Source organism: Podarcis cretensis (assembly GCF_951804945.1).
Source record: "Podarcis cretensis genome assembly, chromosome: 17".
Classification (NCBI taxonomy): Eukaryota; Metazoa; Chordata; class Lepidosauria; order Squamata; family Lacertidae; genus Podarcis; species Podarcis cretensis.
The window spans coordinates 11,109,095-11,131,774 of NC_137187.1; the positions used below are offsets into that span (position 1 = coordinate 11,109,095).

Here is a 22,680-nt window from a genome sequence, read left to right on the forward strand (position 1 = left end):
TATGGGGTGGGGGGAGGCTGCTACAGGGAGGAAGAGAGAAAAGGGAATGTTGGATGTTGCATAAATCTTTATTCAGTATAATCTTAGAGGTGAAATCCCATCAGAATTAAGCACATTTGAATCCCATAGACTTACATGGAAGTGTTAAGTCTTAAGTTTGGATGGATCTTATTTGTAGCTTTTTGATTTAAACCACGGGTGGTGAACCTGTGGCTCTTCAGATGTTTTTGAACTCCAGTTCCCATCATAGGCCACCCTGGCTAGGGCTGATGGGAGTTGAAGTCCAGCAACATCTATTCCCCACCCTTGATTTAAACCAGGGAATAATGCAAGTTCTCTCTTGGAAGTTGTGTGTGTCCAGGTGGGTTTGGTGCCTCTTGAAGGAAGGAACTTTGTAGCTTCAAAGGAAGTGGTTGGCTTTCACTTCCCTTGAAGCACTTCCTGTCTTCACCTAGAGCAGATCACCTGAATGCATTTCTTATCTCCTGTCTCCTCCTATTCAGGTTTGGGTTTGTGCTATTTCACTGTTCATGTCTGTAGTGGGCAAGGAAGGTCCTTTGTGATCCTTTTTGCCTCAAGCTTTTCTTAAGTTCCTATATTTATTTCTTGAAACCACCTTTATTTTTCTGTTGATTATCTGTCTGTTTTATAATTCAAGTCTTCTACTTCCTCATCATGCTCCTCTTGGTTTTAGTCCCACTTATTCTGTGCCCATGATTGTTTTGTTACTGTGCTTGTTGAAATAGTGCACAACTTAATTACTTAATCCACAGGCTTTTAAAAATAAATTTATAGAAAAGCATGTTTTACAGAAATGAATGAAATTTCTTTAAGACAAATGAAGTCTGCTGCCTCAAGTTATCCTCACAACTTCAGTGTAGAATATAGTTTGAAATTTAGCAGATGAAAATACTTCTGAAAAAATATTTGCATTTTTAACACTTTCAAAATTATCTACAAACAGATTTTACTTTTTATCCAATGATGAGCTCTTGGAGATTTTGGCTCAGACTCGCAATCCTCAAGCTGTTCAGCCTCACTTAAGGAAGTGCTTTGATTCAATCGCTAAACTAGAATTTGCCTATATGGCTCCAGCCGAAGGAGAAGAAAAGGTTCTTACCAATGATATTTTAGCAATGCTGTCACCTGAAGGTGAGAGGGTAAGCAATTATTTAACTCAAGCAAAATGCCTCTGTGTGTGTGTGTGTGTGTGTGTGAGAGTGAGTGAGTGAGTGAGAGAGAGAGAAGTTCTTTACAGCAGGAAGTGTTATGTGGGGAGGGTAGGAAGTGTATTGCTCCTCTGTATTTAATGCATACACATTATGATAAGATGAATTTTATGACTTGCCATGAGCAAGCAGCGTAACAGGAAGAAGGCAAACCTTGATTTAGCATGATGTGTGAACCAGTCCTTATGGTTTTTCTCCAAATAAACCATAAGTAGTAAACTTAAGAATCAACCTTACCTTCCGCTCATGATTTTTTTTGGCAAGAAGCAAACCACAAGTTTCATTGATTGTTGCTCCCAGGGCAGAGCAAAACAGGAACATCATTTTTGTTTATGATAAGCCATAACCCATAGTTTGCCTTGATGGTTTATGGAACCAGCTCACTGATCAACTCCTGCCCTGAAACCTATGTCCCCACTGAGGAGGAACATGCGGATCCAGAATTGGCCTCCACAGTCACTTACTGACTCACTGTTAAGACTGTGTTCATGGAAGACAATCTTACTCGGCAATGAGTGATTGCCAAAGGAGAAGAAGACATTCCTGTAGAATCTGTGTCTGTGACCCAGGCAGCCTAGGGTCAAGTGTGGGGGAAGGTTTACCTGTCATTGCAGTGCCATCTTCATGTCCAACATTTTAGTTTTTCCCATAGGAGAGAATTGCAAAAGTTCACTTGTGCTGGATAAAGTAAGTAAGCCTACACCCTGTCCTTAGCAACCCCTGCTTTGGATATCCTCTCTTCATAGCTCCCCCTCTTTGTCTGCATAGCCCCATCTTGGATTCAATTTATTCTGGTTGCACCAGAATGCTCTGAAATGTGGGAAGGTTCTTCTTGCTTTCCGTTCTGCTCAGTTCACTACCTGATAGCTGTGATGTGCTGCGGAATCCCCTAGGCTCGGTGCCCAGTGTGGTGTAACCAGCTGCACTGCCTTAAATTCACCCTTGTTCAAAGTGCCACAGAAAGTGATAGAGGAGGGGAAACTTGGAGGAGTTTGGAGGAGTTTGGATTTGATATCCCGCTTAATCACTACCCTAAGGAGTCTCAAAGCGGCTAACAATCTCCTTTCCCTTCTTCCCCCACAACAAACACTCTGTGAGGTGATTGAGGCCAAGAGACGTCAGAAAAGTGTGACTAGCCCAAGGTCACCCAGCAGCTGCATATGGAGGAGCAGGGAATTGAACCCGGTTCGCCAGATTACGAGTCCACTGCTCTTAACCACTACACCACACTGGCTAGATGGACCAATGTTCAGTTTCAGTAGAAGGCAGCTTTTAATGTATGTTTTCTGTCTAAAAATGTGGGACCCCCAAGGCAACAAACATCCAACTAATAAAATAAAAGTATTAAAAGAGCACTGAAAATGGCTCAGCAACAACAAAAAAGCATCACCAAGCAATCTATTAGAGGTGTGCACTGACCACAAGATTTGTTTTAGAAGCTGATAGAGTGCTTCATAGAGTGCCCTCTACCAGTTAGTTTACTGGTTAAGTGAAATTGGTGGCACAACTATGAGCTTTAGTCTATTCTATTCAACAGAGAACAAGCACTGGTAATATAGTGGCTTACACAGGATCTCTGTGCTCACAAAGCAAGTATTTGTGGATATGGAGAGCATACTTGGAGGGGGGAAAGGAGCAAAATGGGTCACGACATTCTTTAAGGCAAAGAGGACCTAGGAGGGACAGATAAACAGGAAAAGGTTGATGGGTTTCTGGGAAAGAAAGCCCCAGTAGTGAGCCATGAGATGGAGAATGGTGTGTGTGTGTGTGTGTGATAATAAACAGTGGCGTAGCATGGGGGGTGCAGGGGGGGCCGGCCACACCGGGCGCAACATCTGGGGTTAGGGTTAGGGGGCGCAAATCCATGGGTTAGGGGGTGCAAATTACTTGCCTTGCCCCGGGTGCTGACAACCCACGCTACGCCACTGATAATAAAATTGCAAATAACCTGAGAAACTGATGAGGCAGATGCTGATTAAAAGAAAATGCTTTGCAGTGCTGAGGGCTCTTTAAAAGGAAGAAACTTGATGCAGACCCGAAAAATCCAGAATGGTTAAAAGAGAGTTGGAGTCTAAGCACATATCAAAGAGAAGACAGCATTATTATTATTATTATTATTATTATTATTACTACTACTACTATTATTATCATTATTATTATTATTATTAAGTCTGGAGACCAATGGTAGAATATCTACATAGCCTATTCATGCTATTTAAAATTTTTAAATCTAGTCTGAAAGTATTATGAAGTACACAACTTAATGAATGTAATAGAATGGTGTAGTAATGATTTCATGGTACCTAAGAAGCTTAACTATTTAAAGTAATTTTCAATGTTTATAATTCACGGTATAGGATTATTAGTATTCCTAGATTTATTCTGTGTTTTATATATATTTGAAATAATAAAACTACATTGCGTAAAGGTTTTTGTAATGACTGTTCATTGTGTCTTTAATCAGTTAAGGAGAAATCAATTAAAAAAACACCAAGTTACCCTCATAGTAAGTGCAAGACTTGCCTTTCTAGGTTGGCTTAGGGAAAGGACTTAAAGCCAGAGGAAATGTTGAAGACTGGCTTGGTAAAGTTGAAGAAGCAATGTTCGCTTCCCTTCGACGCCTGAGCAAAGCTGCCATTGCTGATTATCAGACGAAGGAGAGAGTACATTGGGTTGTCGCTGGACATCCTTCTCAGGTAGCCAGGCTCAGTTACTGCTTTATGGCAGCGGCGGGGGTTTGGGGGAGAGCTTTGTTGCTTTGTCTTGAGGACATACTGGTTTTTTGAGTTGGTTACAGGCTTAAAGTTCAATATATCTCCAAAGTATCTTCTACTTGGAGCTTACCTGGTTACTTTATGCTGCTGCTTTTATACTGAACCAGAGCTGGGAACCATTTGACACAGACCAAGACTATCACCTTCCTGCATGAGCGCTCTTGAAATCAATGGGAACCATGCAAAACAGTTGTTCTACAAGAGCACTAATCAGGAAGATGCTTGTGGAACAGAAATTCGAAGTGGATTTATGTAACAAAAGGAGGAGCACAGTGTTAATGAAAGCAGTTCTCAGATGTGGATGCCTCTACCTTTATTCTGCCTTGTTTTTGCTTTGTTTTTACATAGGTCGTGCTGACCATTTCTCAGCTCATGTGGTGCCGTGATCTGACTCAGTGTTTAGAAGGAGAGGAACAGGATCATTTAGAAGCTTTGGAAGAATTTGAAAAGGAAAACTTTGAAGTTAGTGTTCATATCGGGGGAGGAGGGATTTTTTTGGAAACTGATCATAAGGAGCTGTTTGACATGATTTTAAAAGGCAAATTAACCGTCCCGGGTAGCAGTTTCCAGGAGATGGCCACGTGAGAGTGCAACCCTAACTCCCCTCTTGTGTTGAGGAGTGAAGGGTTTTTTGGATTAGGGGGCCCTTGAGAGGCAGTGGCTTGACCTCCCCCACCACGCCCGAGAATAGGGATATGCTCTGGCAGTGGGGAGGTAGGGGCAACTAGTGAGAGGGGGCTGAGTGGAGGTGGAACACATGGTTAGGAAGGGTGGGGGTAATGGAGGAATGAGGAGGGGACATTGGGAGCTGGTCATGATGCTGCTCAGGCAGATGCTTACATTAGCAGTAGATACAGCACTTTTATTTTGAAACGTTACTGTCTTGAGTAAAATAGGAAAATGTTTCCTAACATTGTGATTTCTTCTCCTTTCATAGAGATTAAATGCATTGGCTTCACTTGTTCGTGGCATCCTTCCCAAGCTCCACAGAAACATCATAACAGCACTCATAACTATAGATGTGCATGCAAGAGACATTGTTACCGAACTTGTAAAGCAGAAGGTACATTAGAATTTTTAAATGATGTTTGTGCAGTTACAATTTTAAAATCAACATCTAAGAAACATTGTATATTCTCTGTAAAGGTAGATTCTGTTGACAACTTTGATTGGCAAAGGCAACTGCGTTACTATTGGGACCTGGATCTGGATAACTGTGTAGCCAGAATGGCTTTATCCCAGTACACTTATGCCTACGAATACTTGGGTGCATGTCCAAGATTAGTGATAACCCCACTTACGGTAAGACCTTGCCCTCAACCTCATGCATGTAGTATGAAATGTAAGCAAAAACTGGAACTTTCTGTTAGATACTGCTAACAAATAGTGTTCACCTTTACATAACATTGCTTTTAAAAACCGTTCTGTATAGACACAGTAGAGACATCTTTGTCCGTGGAACTAATTTCTGTTGCTTGACTAGTATGTCTGTTCAGCCTGTTCTTGCAGGTGAAGCACAGCAAATAGCTTGGAAGCCTGTTTAGACCAGTAAGATGGTGAGAGGTCACAAAATAAGTGAATTAGTGGAATCAGGGCTTCTTCATGTCTCCTTCAAATCTCCACAAAAGCAGCCCCCACCTATAGCTGAACAATGCGCAAAATTTTGAACAAAGTTAACCATCTCATATTAAATTATGATTTGAACAAGCTCTAAATATGATTATTTATTTGAATTAACTCTTTTTTGCTATTATTATTTAAGCTTGTTGGTTGCTTTTTATACAAAAAGGTCTGCTGCTGTTTTTAAATAAGTTATTTAAAAACAGCAGCAGAAAGCTACAGCATTACACTAACAGCAAACAACACAATCTATCTAAAATCTATCTAAAGTGTGGGTAAAAGGTACATTTTTACCTGGTCCTGAAAGCCTGTCACTGAAGGTGCCAGGCAGATTTCACTGGCTCCTATGATTTCCCTCTTGCTTAGTGCATGAATCCTGAGCAGTTTCAGCACTGTTCAACAGTAACTTCAGAAATTTCAGCTGGTTCACAATGCCACTCCCTGATTGCTGAGGTGTTTAAGTCAGAATCTTCACATCCAGCTTTTTTAAAGACCAGCGCTGGTTACCAGTTTAATGTCAGGCCCAATTCAAGGTATTGGGTTTGGCAAAAAAACACACCTCTGAATGGGCTGGACTAGGATTACAGTGGTGCCTCGCAAGACGAAATTAATTCATTACGCGAGTCTCTTCGTCTTGCGGTTTTTTCGTCTTGCGAAGCACGGCTATTAGCAGCTTAGCGGATTAGCGCTATTAGCGCCTTAGCGGCTATTAGCGGCTTAGCGGCTTAGCAGCTTAGCGGCTTAGAAAAAGGAAAAAAAAGGGGAAAAACTTGCAAGAACTCGTCTTGCAAGCAAGCCCATAGGGAAATTTGTCTTGCGAAGCACTTCCAAAACGGAAAACTCTTTCGTCTAGCGAGTTTTTCATCTTGCGAGGCATTCGTCTTGCGGGGCACCACTGTATCTCTTGGATGTTTGGTTCACATCCTCAGATGTTCCTCCTAATTTACATGATGTTGCAGTGTAGAGGCAAGAGTCAAAAAGTTTTGTGGTGGTCCAGAAGTCATTTGGCACACCGTGGTCTATAGTGACTTAGGATTGTACATTATTGATAGAAAGTATGTGGGAATAGTTTCTACTGGTGTTGTGCCATATGTCAAATGTCTTCAGTGAATTATGTTCCCAATGGCTGAGCTTTTTTTTTAGTGATCTAATTCATACGTACTAAAGCTATTAGCTTTTAGGAGCAGAATGTGCAAACTGTTGAAGATTATACTGCAGTACAATTGTGTTATTTTAATTAGGACATAATTTCATAGCACTGTTCAGTATCTATGCATATGTAACTTTCTACACTTTGACTCAGGATCGTTGCTACCTCTGCCTTATGGGAGCATTGCAACTTGACCTCGGTGGAGCCCCAGCTGGACCTGCTGGCACTGGCAAAACAGAAACTACCAAAGACCTCGCAAAAGCACTTGCCATCCAGTGTGTTGTATTTAACTGTTCAGATGGCTTGGATTACAAGGTATGGAGCACGATATGTGAACACCTTTATTGTTCTGTAACATTTCTTGTTAATGGAGCTGATGAAGTTCCTGCAATTTGTAATTTCCATTAACAAATATTATTTTCAGACACTGCAATAACCGTTGGATGCTGAGCTCAAGGTTGGTGTAAAGTATGGGATTGTGAGAGGAAATATAACCTGTGCTTTAAAAAACCCAGTAGGACTGTACCACCAATGACTGTTGGCAAGATGACTGTAATGGAATAGTGTCTTCACAACCAACACTGCCCTTACTGATAAACTAACTTGCAACTGTTGCATCTTTTGAGGATATATCTCAGATGAAATTCCCTTGGCACCCAGCTGTGTTGCACATGGCACACTGGATTTAGGATACCTGTTTTGATTGGCTCATGGTCCTCTCTTCCCTTGCTTCTTCGTAACCAGGCAGGCAGCAGGTATAGAGAGACACAACAAACTAGCATTAAAGCAGGCTACAGCATTCAGATGTAGCAATAAGCCACAATTAACTGAAGCAGAGGTGAGCCAAGCTAACTTCAAATCCTGGTTTGTTGGCCACAAGTATGGTTTGTGAGCTTGGTCACCTTTAGGTGTGCAGCTAAGCCATATTTAAGCTACACAACAATGATATTTTGTCTAAGTCATTATGGTTATTTTTATGTTTAATGATTTACGGATCTCAGGATACCATTGTAGTAAATAGTATAACTATATTGGTTTTAGAGCAGAATTATATAGTATTTGGTTCATGCCTTGCACTACCAGAAGGAGAGAACTGAGGACATATAACCCAGTCTCATGTGAGCAACAGAGATACACTCCTTTTACTCTATGCCTTAAGAGTTTATTGCCTGAAATCACAGCTTTTGGAGAGAGATAACTGAGACATGCTAACTAAGATGGACTATTGTTCTAGATGATGGGACGTTTCTTCAGCGGCTTGGCGCAATCTGGAGCATGGTGCTGCTTTGACGAATTCAACCGAATTGATATTGAAGTTCTATCTGTTATTGCTCAACAGTTGATAACCATTAGGAATGCTAAAGCTGCTAAGGTAATTTCTGTGTTTTCTGGATAACAGAAGCTCTGTTTCATGGTCTTAAAAATTTTCACAATGTAATATTGTTCTTAAATTGTTCTTTCAAACAGCTCTCTCGGTTTATGTTTGAGGGACGTGAAATAAAATTGGTGATGACTTGTGCGGCCTTCATTACAATGAATCCCGGCTATGCTGGACGGACAGAATTACCTGACAATCTGAAAGCACTTTTCAGGCCATTTTCAATGATGGTTCCTAACTATGCTTTGATTGCTGAGGTACCTTTTAATATATATGATTATGCAGAAAGTGTTTGAGAGCAGAAAATTACAACGTGGGAATAACGTACTGGAACAGTTGTCTTTAAGGGGGCCAATAGTTGAACATCAGGAGAAAAACCACCCTGGGATCTCTTTTTCATACTTCTATTATTATGTCTTCTTTGCAACAGTTAGTTTACGCACTAGGGCATGGGGAGGCAAACTAAGGCCCGGGGGCCGGATCTGGCCCAATCACCTTCTAAATCCGGCCCGCGGACGGTCCGGGAATCAGCGTGTTTTTACATGAGTAGAATGTGTGCTTTTATTTAAAGTGCATCTCTGGGTTATTTGTGGGGCATAGGAACTCGTTCATTTTTCCCCCTTCAGAATATAGTCTGGCCCCCCACAAGGTCTGGGGGACAGTGGACCGGACCCCTGCTAAAAAAGTTTGCGGACCCCTGCACTAGGGGGAGCACTAACCCACATCATTACACTCAGGTAGAAATACCTTTCAGATAAGACCAATGGTTCCATCTTAGCTGCATATTGTTGAGCCTTCTCGTGGAGTCACATCGTACACTTGTTGATGCTCTGCCGATAGTTAAACTTTCTTTTATTTTGTAAGAACACACCACATACCTTTTTTGTACTTTAGGTTATTTTGTATTCAGAAGGATTTGAATCAAGTAAAACACTTGCAAGAAAGATGACTCAGATGTACAAACTGTGTAGTGAGCAGCTTTCTCAACAGGACCACTATGATTTTGGAATGAGAGCTGTCAAATCTGTTTTGGTCATGGCTGGGTAAGAATCTGCATACTGCATGAGCTATAATTTTAATTTGGATATTCACTATCAACATGCCCAACATATAAACATTTTATTTACTTACCCCACTTAGAAATATATACAACTTCTTTATTGGCCCCATTTACTTTAAATAAAAACCGCCACACTACTACTATTATATCTAAATTTTATATTGTTTTGCAGATATGGGCTGTTAAAATTTTAAAGTTCTTTGTGGCATTAAAGCTCTAGCACTGATTGTTTCTCTTAATTACTGAGATAATTAATGAGACTGCTCCTAGTAATGTAGAGCTAGAGATGGGGTGGGGCAGGGAGGGAAATTTGTTCACGTTTTAATGTGAACCTATTTAATCTACATGCTCTCTAAACCAATACATAAACTGAAATGCAGCTATTCTTCCATAGTTGCATTTCTGCAAATTTAATGATGCAGTTCTCCAACCAAAATATGCATACCAATTTTTAAAAAATAAATTTAATTGGTAATCATAATGCTGTTAATATGTGCTAAAAAATGTTTCTATAATTGTAGGTCACTAAAGAGAGAGAATCCAAATCTGAATGAGGATGTTGTATTAATAAGAGCATTACGAGATTCCAACCTTCCAAAATTTCTTACAGATGATGCTGTTTTGTTCAGGTATATTTCTTAGTAAATTAGCATTTTCTTTAATTAATCACAGAATCTTTATTTTTCCATAAGTGAATATGACTCTTCCGTTATTTCCAGTAGGGATGCTATAAGATAATCATTAAATGACAATAGAAATTAACTACACAACATTTTTCAACAGTTTGCATACTTAAACTTACTTGTTTATGACATAAAAAATGTCCTTGACATCTGATGGGAGGGTGTTCCACAGGGTGGGCGTCACTACCGAGAAGGCCCTCTGCCTGGTTCCTTGTAACCTCACTTTTCGCAGTGAGGTAGTTCAAGCAGGAGATAACTAGAGCATGCACCACTCTGGCGAGGCAGTCTGTAGGCAGGTAGGGTCTCAGCCTGCATACCAGATGGAGCTGTTGTCACAGTTACAAGCGTGCCTTCCTATTTAGCAAGATCTGTTACTCTGCCATCCTGCTGTTTTCATTGTTTAAGTCTACCAAAGGCAGATTCTGCCTTTATTCCAGAGATCAGCTCCAGTTTCCACTGTTCAAATTGTCTTACCGACTTCGGTCGTTCCATCCAAGCAAAAGGAAGAGGACGCTTAATGTTTACATTTCTAGAACCAATGACTCCAGCGAGGCCATATTTGTTTCCTTCAGTCAACCCTAGTCTTCCCTCTGAGTAAAGTAGCCCATTTTAACCATCTCCATGCAGCTGAAGGACGATATCACGCCCAAAGAGTGGAAACCTCTGAGAGTAGTATTGCTCTATGGAAAACTGCAGGGTCAGCATGTGGAAGTCAGTCCTACACCTTCCGTACACATCAACAGATGCTACCTTTGGGAGGTCCCTTTCCCCAAAGGCAGCACCTCCCAAATTCAGTCACACTGTACATTGCTGTTGATGTACATTGGTTTTATGCATACTTACTTGCAAGATTGCCCCATCCTGGATCCATGGAAGAAAGGGGGAATTTGAGTTTACTTAGGAATCCCCCTTTCCTGTGGTTCCAGGGTGGGAACAGTCTACTTACCTCCTAGTAAAGGGGAAATCAGTTGATGAAACTGAATATATTGTAGAGTCCACACTGGACAGAATGGGGATTCACAGGTAAGCTCAGATCTGTCTTCTTTGCTGCATAAAATGTGGGTTATTGTTCTGCTTCGTTGTTTAAGTATTGTCTTGAGGGTAGGAGAGATGGGATAGAAATACTTTAATCAAATAAAGCTTTTGCTTTCACTTCTTTCAGTGGGATTATATCTGACCTCTTTCCTGGAGTCATAATACCAGAGCATGACTATGGAACTCTACAGTCAACAATAATAGATGTCATGCTTTCCAAAGGATTACAGGCTGAAGATACCATGGTTCATAAAGTCATACAACTTTTTGAAACAATGCTGGTAAGGCATGGTGTCATGCTCGTTGGACCAACCGGAGGTGGGAAAACTACAGTTTACCAGGTTCTGGCAGATAGCCTTGCAGCGTTGCATGAAGCGGGTGAAGAAAACCCTTTCTACCAGCCTGTTAAAACATATGTTCTGAACCCTAAATCAATTACAATGGGTGAACTATATGGTGAGGTTAACAATTTAACTTTGGAGTGGAAAGATGGCCTGATGGCTCTTAGCGTTCGCGCTGCTGTGGTTGACACCTCTGAAGATCATAAATGGATCATCAGTGATGGACCTGTGGATGCCTTATGGATTGAAAACCTAAACACCGTTTTGGATGATAACAAGATGCTTTGCCTGGCTAACAGCGAAAGAATCAAACTCACACCGTACATTCACATGATGTTTGAGGTACTTTTATTTCTCAGGTTCAATTCCCCCCCCCCCCCTAATTCTTCATTCAGTGCATAACTGGAACAAAGATATCACACTATTTATTTGCATCTTTGCTTATGGCTTTTTAAATTTATATACTGAAGCAGAAATAAGCAATATCCATGACTTTCAGGTGGAAGACTTGAGGGTTGCTTCACCTGCTACAGTTAGCCGATGCGGAATGGTCTACATTGATCCTGAGGAACTGAAGTGGATCCCATATGTGAAGACTTGGATGGCAGGCCTTGAAGACAGAGTAGGTTTTGCAAAAGCACTTTTAAGCAAATGGGAAAACTTTCAGTGTTCTTTTTAACTGACACCCAACGCTCTGTGGTGCTGAAACCTCACTGGGGCTGTGGACAGGAGGCAAAGGTTGCTTCTTGGACCAATATTTTAATATATATATATTTTAATGCTTCTGGAGGCTTTCAAACGTGCTCAGACCCTCTAGTTTCTCAGTGGCTTTGTTTTTGCTCCACTTTGGTCAGCATGGGGCACTGCAATACTGGGGAAAGTGATTTGCAAGCCCATGCACTAAAACCCTGTTCCTGGATCCCACCACAAACCGAAGAGATGAGACATGACAACAATGTATGGGTTTAAATTAAAGGGAAAAGGTAAAGGGACCCCTGACCATTAGGTCCAGTCGTGACCGACTGGGGTTGTGGCGCTCATCTCGCGTTACTGGCCGAGGGAGCTGGCGTACAGCTTCCGGGTCATGTGGCCAGCATGACTAAGCCGCTTCTGGCGAACTAGAGCAGCACATGGAAACACTGTTTACCTTCCCGCCAGAGTGGTACCTATTTATCTACTTGCACTTGACATGCTTTCAAACTGCTAGGTTGGCAGGAGCTGGGACTGAACAACAGGAGCTCATCCCATCGCGGGGATTCGAACTGCCGACCTTCTGATCGGCAAGTCCTGGCCTCTGTGGTTTAACCCACAGTGCCACCCGCGTCCCCTGGGTTTAAATTAGGCCACTGCTTTATTTATTTTCAGGTGTAGGAACCTTGGCTTAGGCCTTGGAAGGTATCCCTCTTGTGCCCGATAGGGGCTGAGGATGCGCAGGGCAATCAGGTGTTGTGGGAGGGGACTGGAAAGCATGAACTTACCCAGCCTGCCCTCCCACTTCACCTAGCCGGGAGTTTGACCTATATGCCGCCGCTGTAGGGCCAGTGACCCCCACAATCAACCCTTTAACAGGCCCTGCAAACGCTGCCACATAGAGGTGCATCAATATGCTGCCCCCGACTCACAGATAGACTATTGAATACCGACCAAGGCCTAAAGCCGCCAAAGTTGTGACGAGATGCTATGGGGAAGGCGAAACCTGCCAACGCAGGAAAATTCCTTCCCGGTTCTGAATATAGCAACCATCTTACGACCATAGCAGCGCCCGCTGACCTGTAAAGCAAGAGGTTAGCCTGCAGCAGAAGACCATGTTATATGCAGGGATGGTTGGGTAGGTGAACCTGGAAAGAAAAACAAGTGAGCCTGGGCTGAAGAGCATCGGTCCTTTGCTGGTCCTTGCCCCACCCCCAGCTGGCTGCCCATAGGCCTGCAGAGATGGGGGCGGAGCAACGGCCTCCCTGTAACAAGGTGGGTGGCTCCCCGGTCCCAGGAGCCCGCGCGGTTTCGCAAACCCCGCCCACCCAAGGGAGGGGGTGAGCGGGAAATGTATGTTTCACATATGGATTAATATGTCAAAGATGCTTTCATCTTAGGAGCTGTACTTACTTCTCAAAGTGGGATAAGATAGTAACTGTGTACAAATATTTATTTTGTTTTTTAGTTCAATGAGGAAACACGAACATACTTGTTTGACTTGTTTTGCCATTACGTTGAAGGCGGCCTGAAATATGTTCACAAAAAGTGTTCGCAAGCTATATCTCAAGTGGACATCAGTAAAGTTACAACTCTCTGCTGTTTACTGGAATCACTGCTCCTTGGAAAGGGAGGTCCCAATATGTCAATGGTATAGCTATTTACCTTACTCCTTGTGTCTGTAGATTATGGGGGAAGACCTCAGTATCAATATCCTGTTATTCTTTTAAATAACTATTTCTGTGTGGGTCTTCCCAGATAATCCCTTTTATAACTGAATAACTCTGTGTGTGTGCGCGCACACGTGTGTGTATTGTTGGATGGGTGATTCCACTTAGCAGTTTATTGTGAACGTGGTGCTGCTCATGCATGCAAGTTTTTCTCAAAATTAAAATCTCAGATAAAAAATATACTTTTAGATCATCTGAGAAGCATTCAGGGTGCAAAGGCCTCCTAAAAACAAGCAAAAAAACCCAAACCCAAATGGTTTTGACCAGGCATCTGAAACACCATCTTGGGGATAGGAGTTCAATAGAATTGTTGCAGCTCAGGTTTCTTAATCAAAAACATATTAAATGATAAGAACATCATAAAAACCCTCACACAGGAAAATATATAAAATCAAGTTAAATAGAAAATATCATATCTGTGTCGCTTATACCTGCTAAGGTATAATAGCATATTATTTTTTAGGAAAGAGAATTTTAAATTTACCTCATTCAGATTGCTGGTGTTTTCTGTATGTTAATTTGGTATGGGGAAAATAGTGCACGTATATTTTTTTTTAAGTATTTATTTTCCTTTTCTTCTTTGTACAGGAACAATCTAGGTTAAATTCTCTTGTATGCCAGACTTTTGTTTTCTGTTATTTGTGGTCAGTTGGTGGAAATTTAACAGAGAACTGTTGGGATGGTTTCGATACATTTATAAGACAGCAGTTTGAAGATAACCCCGATGCCAAGGTATGAAGCATACTATTTTGCTTACACATTTTCATTTATACTGATTGTTTTCATTTATACTGATTGTGAGAGCGGCGTAATCTGGAAGAGCAGGAAGAATTTTTCTTCGAATACATCCTTTATAGAGGCACTTCTACAAGTGCTCTTGGAGTCAGACATGCCCCGCAAACAATTCATTTTTTTAATTGGGTAGCTAAACCCAACGTTTTGTGACCTACAAAATTCATTCATGAATTCCAGGTGTGAAGGAATATCCGTGAACTGGATCCTATGTTTATCACCCATGTCCCTTCTGAGGGAGGTGCAGAGGGTGGCAACACAAGAACAGGCCTTCTCAGTGGTGGCTCCTGATTGTGGGAGGCCTTTTGGAGAAAGATATGCCTGGTGCCATCACTATCAGATTTAGGCATCAAGCAAAAACATTCCTGTCCTCTCAGGTGTTTGGCTCTTAATTGGGGTTATATATTATGATAGCCTGTGTTAATCTTCTAGCAGGTTGGAGTAGGATTTGCCCTTTTTATTTTATTGAAGGATGAGCTCTTTGTGTCAACTGTGTTTTAATATCTTTGTGATGAAACTCTGAGGCATTTTATGCAATAAGCAACAAATAAATGCAATTAGCAGCAATAACTTCTATTGCGATTCACAATATGCAGTTTGGGCTCTAACATAGAGTGCCTTTTGAAGGCCTTACACTTCAAAACAAAGCTCCGGTCTTCATGATTGTGAGAAGATGCCCAAGAATTTGTTTATTTGTAAAGTTTCTGTCTTGCCCTTTATTATACAATCGTTGGAGGGTGAAATACAGCTAGTAAAACAGTCATGAAAACAGTTGTTAAAATATTAAAATTTCTAAAATACAGAAACCGGTTTTATATATAACACCCTTCCACCAACCCCTGCTTCTACCTATCACCCCAAGCTAATAATTATCGGCTCCTGTCTTGAAGGAAGAGTAGTCCACAATGTATTGGTCTAGAAATCAGAAATGCATTTTTGGTTATGTTTTGGCTATGTTTGTTCTTTTTTTTCTTTCTTGAATGTATGTATGTTTTTATTTGTAAAACCTTAATAAATATTTTATAAAAAAAATAGAAATCAGGGAGAGATTCTGAACAGGGTATGCATGTATGTGACAAAATAATTCAAAACCCTTATATGCCTGTACAAAGAGAGCTGTTTCTCTAATTTGATACCTATCGAATCTATGGTTCAGGTAAGACCAATCATCCCTTTTGCCATGTATTCCAACCCTTCTTCCCAGTTCTTGACAAGGATGAATGTGATTATTTCTTCTTTCTAGCTTCCAACTTCTGGTGATTTGTGGAGTCTTTTCATTGATTTTGAGACAAAGCGACTGGATCCTTGGGAGCGGATTATACCTACATTTAAATACAGTCACACTGTACCATTTTTTGAAATGCTTGTTCCTACCACTGACACTGTGCGCTATGGCTTTCTTATGGAAAAATTGCTAGCTGTCAGACATTCTGTGTTGTTCACAGGGATAACTGGGGTTGGCAAGGTGAGATTTCTTTTGGTTGCTTAACAAAATAGTTGAATCATTTATATAAATCCAAAAACATCAAACCCACCAAGTTATTAATTAGTAATTTTAAGGGACATTACTTAAGGCACTGTTTTAATTAAATCTATAAAGATTCCTCAAGAGAGTGGAGAATAGGTAGATAATGTTGTAGGGAGAGGCACTGAATAAATTACTTCTGTAATGTTCTAATTATCTTCTAATCTAATGATGAGGGTAAAAGTGGAAAAATAGGTTCCAAAACAAAATGATGCATTGTAAACAGTTTGCTATTTAACAAGTTTGATTAATGTTTTGGAAAAGCAAGCCATCAAAATTTTCAGATCGCACAATTTTTTAAATCCAGTGACCATGAAAAAGCTCATCGTTAGCTGACTTAGCAACTTGATGGTGGTAAATTTCGGTGGCATAAATTCAAAATACTTGTTCAGGGAACAATCTCTCAAATCTAGATTTCTCTGTGTATAGTCCAGTGGAGAATTCTACTCATTATGAGGAGCTAATAATATTTTTGAATGTAACTGCAATGATTTTTGTGCATATAATGCACTGTTGCTTGCTATACTTTTTTTTGTCATTTGAAGTCTGTAGTTGCAAGGGCACTGCTAAACCGAATACAAGAGGAAGCTGGTTATGTTCCCGTTTACCTAAATTTCTCTGCTCAGACTTCATCTATAAGGACACAGGAGATTATTGAATCCAAATTAGAAAAGAAACGGAAAAATATTTTAGGTAAAGAGGTTTAATATATTTTGTTGCCTGAATTGTGTTGGCTGTATTTCTTGTAATCAACTCTTCGTTCTTTTTGCTGATTTCAACAACACTCCACAACAGGTTAGTGCAAAGTAAATTTTCCCAAATTACCTATGGTTTTCCTACAGAATTATGGAGAAGAATTCTCCCAGAGATAAGGCTAAATAATTACACCTGGAAGCAGCAGGAAAAAAGAAGAGTTCTTCAGTTTCAAAGCTGTTGGTTTTGGTTAAATGTAGGCCTGGGGTGAGGAATCTTTGTCCTTCCTGATACTGCTGAACTATAGCTCCCATCAAGCACGGAACATGTCCCAGGATTATGGAAATTTTAGTTCAGCAGCATCTGGAGAGCCAGAGCTTCCCTGCACCTGGTGTAGGCTATAATCTGATGTACTCCATTCAGTTTAACACAGGAGGGCAGCATTGACATTTGGGAAATGCAACACATCTTCACATACTGTACTCTAATGAGAAGTGAAACAATATTTTGACCTGAGGTTGTTATGGACATGTTTCATTCATCCTCTTTTGCTCCTTCCTGTGCATACTACCCCATGCCCTGCCACTGATACATATATCTCCCTCCTATAAATTGCATAATAATATAAAATTTGCTTTGCTTAAGGCTAAATCTAAATTGAGTGCATTAACTAAGAACACAGTCACGTCAGATATACTGAACACCCAAACCTGAAGTCTGAGTAGGGCTTTGGATAAAAATTGCTTAAAAGAGAACTTGGATCAAAACAAGGGGTTCCAGTAAAGGAAAAAAGTTCCATGTAATGCAGGCTGATTGAAAATCAGCATTGTTTTTCACACATCACTTCATATTCATCCAGAAAGGATTCTGTTGCTTTCAACATTAGGACAACAATCAATCTGTATTTTGGCATTTATGTTTACTTCTGTAATATTTTAACCATTCTGCCACATTATTCAGGTCTTTAATTTTCTTAATATTTGCCATAGTCAAATTAAAGACTATGAAATAAGAAACTTCAGTTAATCAGTGTTCTATTTCAGTTTAACTGATGCTTCAGTTTAACAACATTGGAAGCCTGCTAATTTCTGAAGTGTAAAAATCTCGGTGCTATTGTGTATTAATTTTGTTATTTGGGGAAAACTTACCAACAGTGGTTTCTCTGCTCTTCTATTGTTTAGGAGCACCAGGGTCAAAAAGAGTTGTCATTTTTGTAGACGATCTAAACATGCCTAAATTGGATCGTTATGGTTCTCAGCCCCCTATTGAGCTACTACGACAGTATCAAGACTTTGGAGGGTTCTACGACAGAGAGAAACTGTTTTGGAAGGAAATACAGGCAAGTCTGCCTTCAGTTGGTTGTGACAGTGAATGCTATAATCTGAGTACCATCTATTCTGTTGGGAAAGTATTGAGGTTCCTGTTATGTGCTGAGCTTGGTTCCTAGAACAATAATCAGGTAGGATCCTGGAAGGCAGCAACCTGATTGGCCTGCAGGAGCAACTTAATAAGGCTCCAGGAGGAAGTGAATCAGCAACCTGATTCACCTGCAGGAGCAGCCCAGTCAGGCTCTAGGAGGAAGTGAATCAGCAACCTGATTGGCCTGTAGGAGCAGCCCAATAAGATTCCAGGAGGGGAGTTGAATCAGCCAATCACGCGGGACCCATTTTGTAAATAATGTATATATAGCCAGAGGTTTTGGGGGAAAACACACTCACTCACTGTTTACCATGAGCTGAAATAAGGAGCATGAAATCAACACTCAACTCTGAGTATATTTCAGTTCCATACCCCCAATACCCTGTGGGTTCAGCCTATAGCGTAAGTAAGATCCAGACTCCAATTGTCAGTTGAACAGGACATTTACTTAGGTGTTGCAAGGACAGTGCGGCACAAACTCAACCAGCGAGTGGTTGAGGGTTGGCACACTTCCAAACAAAGGGAAGCAAAGGGTCAGTTATGTCAATATATGGCAGCACTTCCTTCTGCTGGCTTCCACTGGTTTAATCACAAGGCATAGCAACTTTCTTAGCTTTCTCTCCTTCCTCTGTCCTCAACAGTTATAGCAATAGCTCCTGCGTACATGTTGTTCTGTCCTTCTCTCATGGTTCTCTGGAAAAGCACAAGCTTCACATTCCAGCATTCACTTGCTCATCCTTTCTCTTACACATTTCAGTTTTTAATTTTATTATTTCTGTTTTTTATGACAATACGCCCCCCCTTTAGTTCCAAAAAAGGCTTCCCCACCTTTTTCTGGAACACATATCCATCATGATACCTTATACCAAGCATAGGCACCTCCAGCCCTCCAGATGTTTGGGACTACAGTTCCCATCATCCCTAGCTAACAGAACCAGTGGTCAGGGATGATGGGAATTGTAGTCCCAAATATCTGGAGGGCTGGAGTTTGCCTATGTCTACCTTATACATCTCTAAACTTCATTCATTTTGCTTTCTACCTGCTTCAATTCCCCTTCAGCTTATGCAGACACACCATTTCCTTACACCTGATGATTACTGAAGGGCATTGAATGAGGTTTAAGGTTCAAGCCACCACAAATAATTTTAGCCTGCCTTGATATTTACTGTGTATAGAATTTCATCCGTACAGTTTGATGCTGAGTTAAAAATAAGAATAGGGAATCACGCATGTTATCTGAGCTGTCGTTTAAATGTAAGAAACAAGTTTTTATAGGATTAAAGACTTAAGTATTATGTTTTGACGCACAATATCTATGATCTTTACCCCCCTAGGATGTAACTATTTGTTCAGCCTGTGCACCTCCAGGTGGTGGACGTAATCCAGTTACAGCACGTTTCATTAGACATTTCGCGATGCTGTGTCTTCCGACACCCTCTGAGCATAGCCTTAAACAAATTTTCGAGGTCAGTAGCAACTTCCCCACAGTAACGAAGAACAAAAAATAGATTCTTCTGTTCAGTCTGCCATAACACGCTGTTCTGAGATGCTGGACTTATACAGATTCTTAGTAGCATGTGCTACTTTCTGAAGTGCTGAAAGTTTTTGATATGCATTTATTGAAGATTGGCACTGAATGCCGAGTCCTGATACCTTCAAATATCAGTGCACTTTAGACCAAGTCTGTGGATACCAGATGAGCAAGTGGGGTGCTGCAGGAGAGAGAATGTGTATATGTGCACATGGACACACTCGCTGTATCCAGTAAGATGGAGCCTCCTGAAATTCCATAATTTTTTCCCTAGACTTCCCCACCCTTATAACCATCCTCAAATCACATATCACATCTCTCTTGGCTGAACCATAAAAATCACAGAATGGTGTTTTCTAGCACTGGTACAAAAACAGGGTTGTGAGATATGAATCATTATAGATCCTCAAATATATTTTTTTCTGAGGCCCCCCCCCCTCAGAACTACCATCTTATACACCACCTCTGGTCCATATTCCTGTGATTTGTTAGTGGTTTTGTCATCATGCTATCTAAAATGTTACAAAAATCTAAGGGGATCTATTGTTCTGGTAGATAAGCAAAAAGAAGTGGGTAGTACCCATGGCACTCTCTTAAAACTGCACATGATCCTGTTTTTAACTGATGTACAGTGGTACCTCGGGTTACATACGCCTCAGGTTACAAACACTTCAGGTTACAGCCTCCGCTAACCCAGAAATAATGCTTCAGGTTAAGAACTTTGCTTCAGGATGAGAACGAAAGAAGTGCCATGGTCAGATCACTTCCTGGTGCAACTGGACTTCTCTGCGACCCACCCCCTCTGCAGGGAGGTGGGACCAATTTGGATGGTCCGCCCCCGCCACTTAATGGATCCAAATGGTTTCCAGAGAGTGGTAGGGGATGCTTTATCCCATGTTGATGGCCTTTCAGCCGATTCCCTGGTGGCCCGCTGGAATGTGGAGTTAACCAGGGCTATTGACTGTTTGGCTCCGAAACGCCCTCTCTGATTGCATGGAGCCCGGACAGCCCCGTGGTTTTACACGGATCTGAGGGCAATGAAACAATCGTTGAGACGGCTGGAGCGTCGGTGGCGGATAACTCATTCTGAATCTGACCAGACACAGGTTAGAGCTCAATGTTGAGCCTACCAAGTGGCGATAGCGACGGTGAAGAAGACTTTCTTCACCGCCTCTATTGCATCTGCAGAAAACAGCAGCAGGAGACTTTTTCAGGTGGTTCACAATTTAGCGGAACCACCTGCGACATCGGGGCCCAGTACGGGCCACATGATCTCCTGCAATTATTTTGCAAAGTTTTTTGCAGATAAAATCGCTCAGATTCGGGAAGAAGTAGACTCCACCGTGGGAGCAGGGCCAGGGCGGGAGAGTGCTAGAGTCCTGTCTAGTCAAGTTGTGTGGGATCAATTCCAATCTGTTACCTCCAAGGATGTGGACAGGCTGCTTGGACGAGTGAATCCAACCACCTGTCTCCTGGATCCTTGCCCATCCTGGCTTATAAAAGCTAGCCGGGAAGGACTGGGCGATGGGCTTCGTGGGGTGGTGAATGCTTCCCTCCGTGAGGGAGCCTTCCCAGACCCGCTGAAAGAGGCGGTTATTAAACCGCTTCTTAAAAAACCATCTTTAGATGCGGCCACGATGGCCAATTATCGCCCAGTCTCAAATCTTCCATTCTTGGGCAAGGTGATTGAGCGAGTGGTTGCTGAACAACTCCAGGCACGCCTGGAAGAAGCGGACCATTTGGATCCCTTCCAGTCGGGATTCAGGCCTCATCATGGGACTGAAACTGCCTTGGTCGCACTGGTTGATGATCTCTGGCGGGCTAGGGACAAAGGTGAGAGCTGTTTCCTAGTTCTGCTGGATCTCTCAGCGGCGTTTGATACTATCGACCATAACATCCTTCTGGACCGTCTTGAGGGGCTGGGAGCTGGGGGCACTGTCATACAGTGGTTCTGCTCCTTCCTCCTGGGCCGTGTTCAGAAAGTGGGGGGGGGGATGAGTGTTCAGACCCCTGGGCTCTCACTTGTGGGGTGCCTCAGGGTTCTGTCCTCTCCCCCATGCTTTTCAACATTTACATGCAGCCGCTGGGAGAGATCATCAGGAGGTTTGGGCTGGGTGTTCATCAGTATGCGGATGATACCCAGCTCTACCTCTCTTAAATCAGAACCAGTGAAGGCTGTGAAGGTCCTGTGTGAGTGTCTGGAGGCAGTTGGAGGATGGATGGCGGCTAACAGATTGAGGTTGAATCCTGACAAGACAGAAGTACTGTTTTTGGGGGACAGGTGGTGGGCAGGTGTGGAGGATTCCCTGGTCCTGAATGGGGTAACTGTGCCCCTGAATGACCAGGTGCGCAGCCTGGGAGTCATTTTGGACTCACAGCTGTCCATGGAGGCACAGGTTAATTCTGTATCCAGGGCAGCTGTCTACCAACTCCACCTGGTATGTAGGCTGAGACCCTATCTGCCTGCAGACTGTCTCGCCAGAGTGGTGCACGCTCTGGTTATCTCCCGCTTGGACTACTGCAATGCGCTCTACGTGGGGCTACCTTTGAAGGTGACCCGGAAACTACAACTAATCCAGAATGCGGCAGCTAGACTGGTGACTGGGGGTGGCCGCCGAGACCATATAACACCGGTCTTGAAAGACCTACATTGGCTCCCAGTATGTTTCCGAGCACAATTCAAAGTGTTGGTGCTGACCTTTAAAACCCTAAACGGCCTCGGTCCAGTATATCTGAAGGAGCGCCTCCTCTCCCATCGTTCTGCCCAGACACTGAGGTCCAGCTCCGAGGGTCTTCTGGCAGTTCCCTCACTGCGAGAGGCCAAGTTACAGGGAACCAGGCAGAGGGCCTTCTCGGTAGTGGCGCCCGCCCTGTGGAACGCCCTCCCATCAGATGTCAAAGCGATAAACAACTACCTGACATTCAGAAGACTTCTGAAGGCAGCCCTGTTCAGGGAAGTTTTTAATATGTGACATTTTAGTGTATTTTTCATCTTTGTTGGAAGCCGCCCAGAGTGGCTGGGGAAACTC

At 42.1% G+C, this 22,680-nt stretch overlaps 2 protein-coding genes across 3 annotated transcripts in view; one reads left to right on the forward strand and one right to left on the reverse strand.

The window, feature by feature from the left end:
* The window catches only part of DNAH6 (dynein axonemal heavy chain 6), a 131,369-nt gene that overhangs the window by 31,781 nt on the left and 76,908 nt on the right, over positions 1–22,680 (forward strand). For both annotated transcript variants that reach the window (XM_079959035.1, XM_079959036.1), the window contains 18 exons: positions 965–1,160; positions 3,761–3,925; positions 4,352–4,465; positions 4,941–5,066; positions 5,150–5,305; positions 6,927–7,088; positions 8,008–8,145; positions 8,241–8,408; positions 9,046–9,194; positions 9,733–9,840; positions 11,057–11,612; positions 11,770–11,892; positions 13,429–13,611; positions 14,279–14,422; positions 15,726–15,947; positions 16,553–16,700; positions 17,882–18,039; positions 19,455–19,586. In XM_079959035.1, coding sequence (XP_079815161.1) covers positions 965–1,160; positions 3,761–3,925; positions 4,352–4,465; positions 4,941–5,066; positions 5,150–5,305; positions 6,927–7,088; positions 8,008–8,145; positions 8,241–8,408; positions 9,046–9,194; positions 9,733–9,840; positions 11,057–11,612; positions 11,770–11,892; positions 13,429–13,611; positions 14,279–14,422; positions 15,726–15,947; positions 16,553–16,700; positions 17,882–18,039; positions 19,455–19,586 — 3,148 coding nt within the window. The remainder of the gene's footprint in view (positions 1–964; positions 1,161–3,760; positions 3,926–4,351; positions 4,466–4,940; positions 5,067–5,149; positions 5,306–6,926; positions 7,089–8,007; positions 8,146–8,240; positions 8,409–9,045; positions 9,195–9,732; positions 9,841–11,056; positions 11,613–11,769; positions 11,893–13,428; positions 13,612–14,278; positions 14,423–15,725; positions 15,948–16,552; positions 16,701–17,881; positions 18,040–19,454; positions 19,587–22,680) is intronic.
* CHRNB3 (cholinergic receptor nicotinic beta 3 subunit) overlaps positions 1–22,680 on the reverse strand; it is a 319,642-nt gene that overhangs the window by 10,269 nt on the left and 286,693 nt on the right. The window lies entirely within an intron of this gene.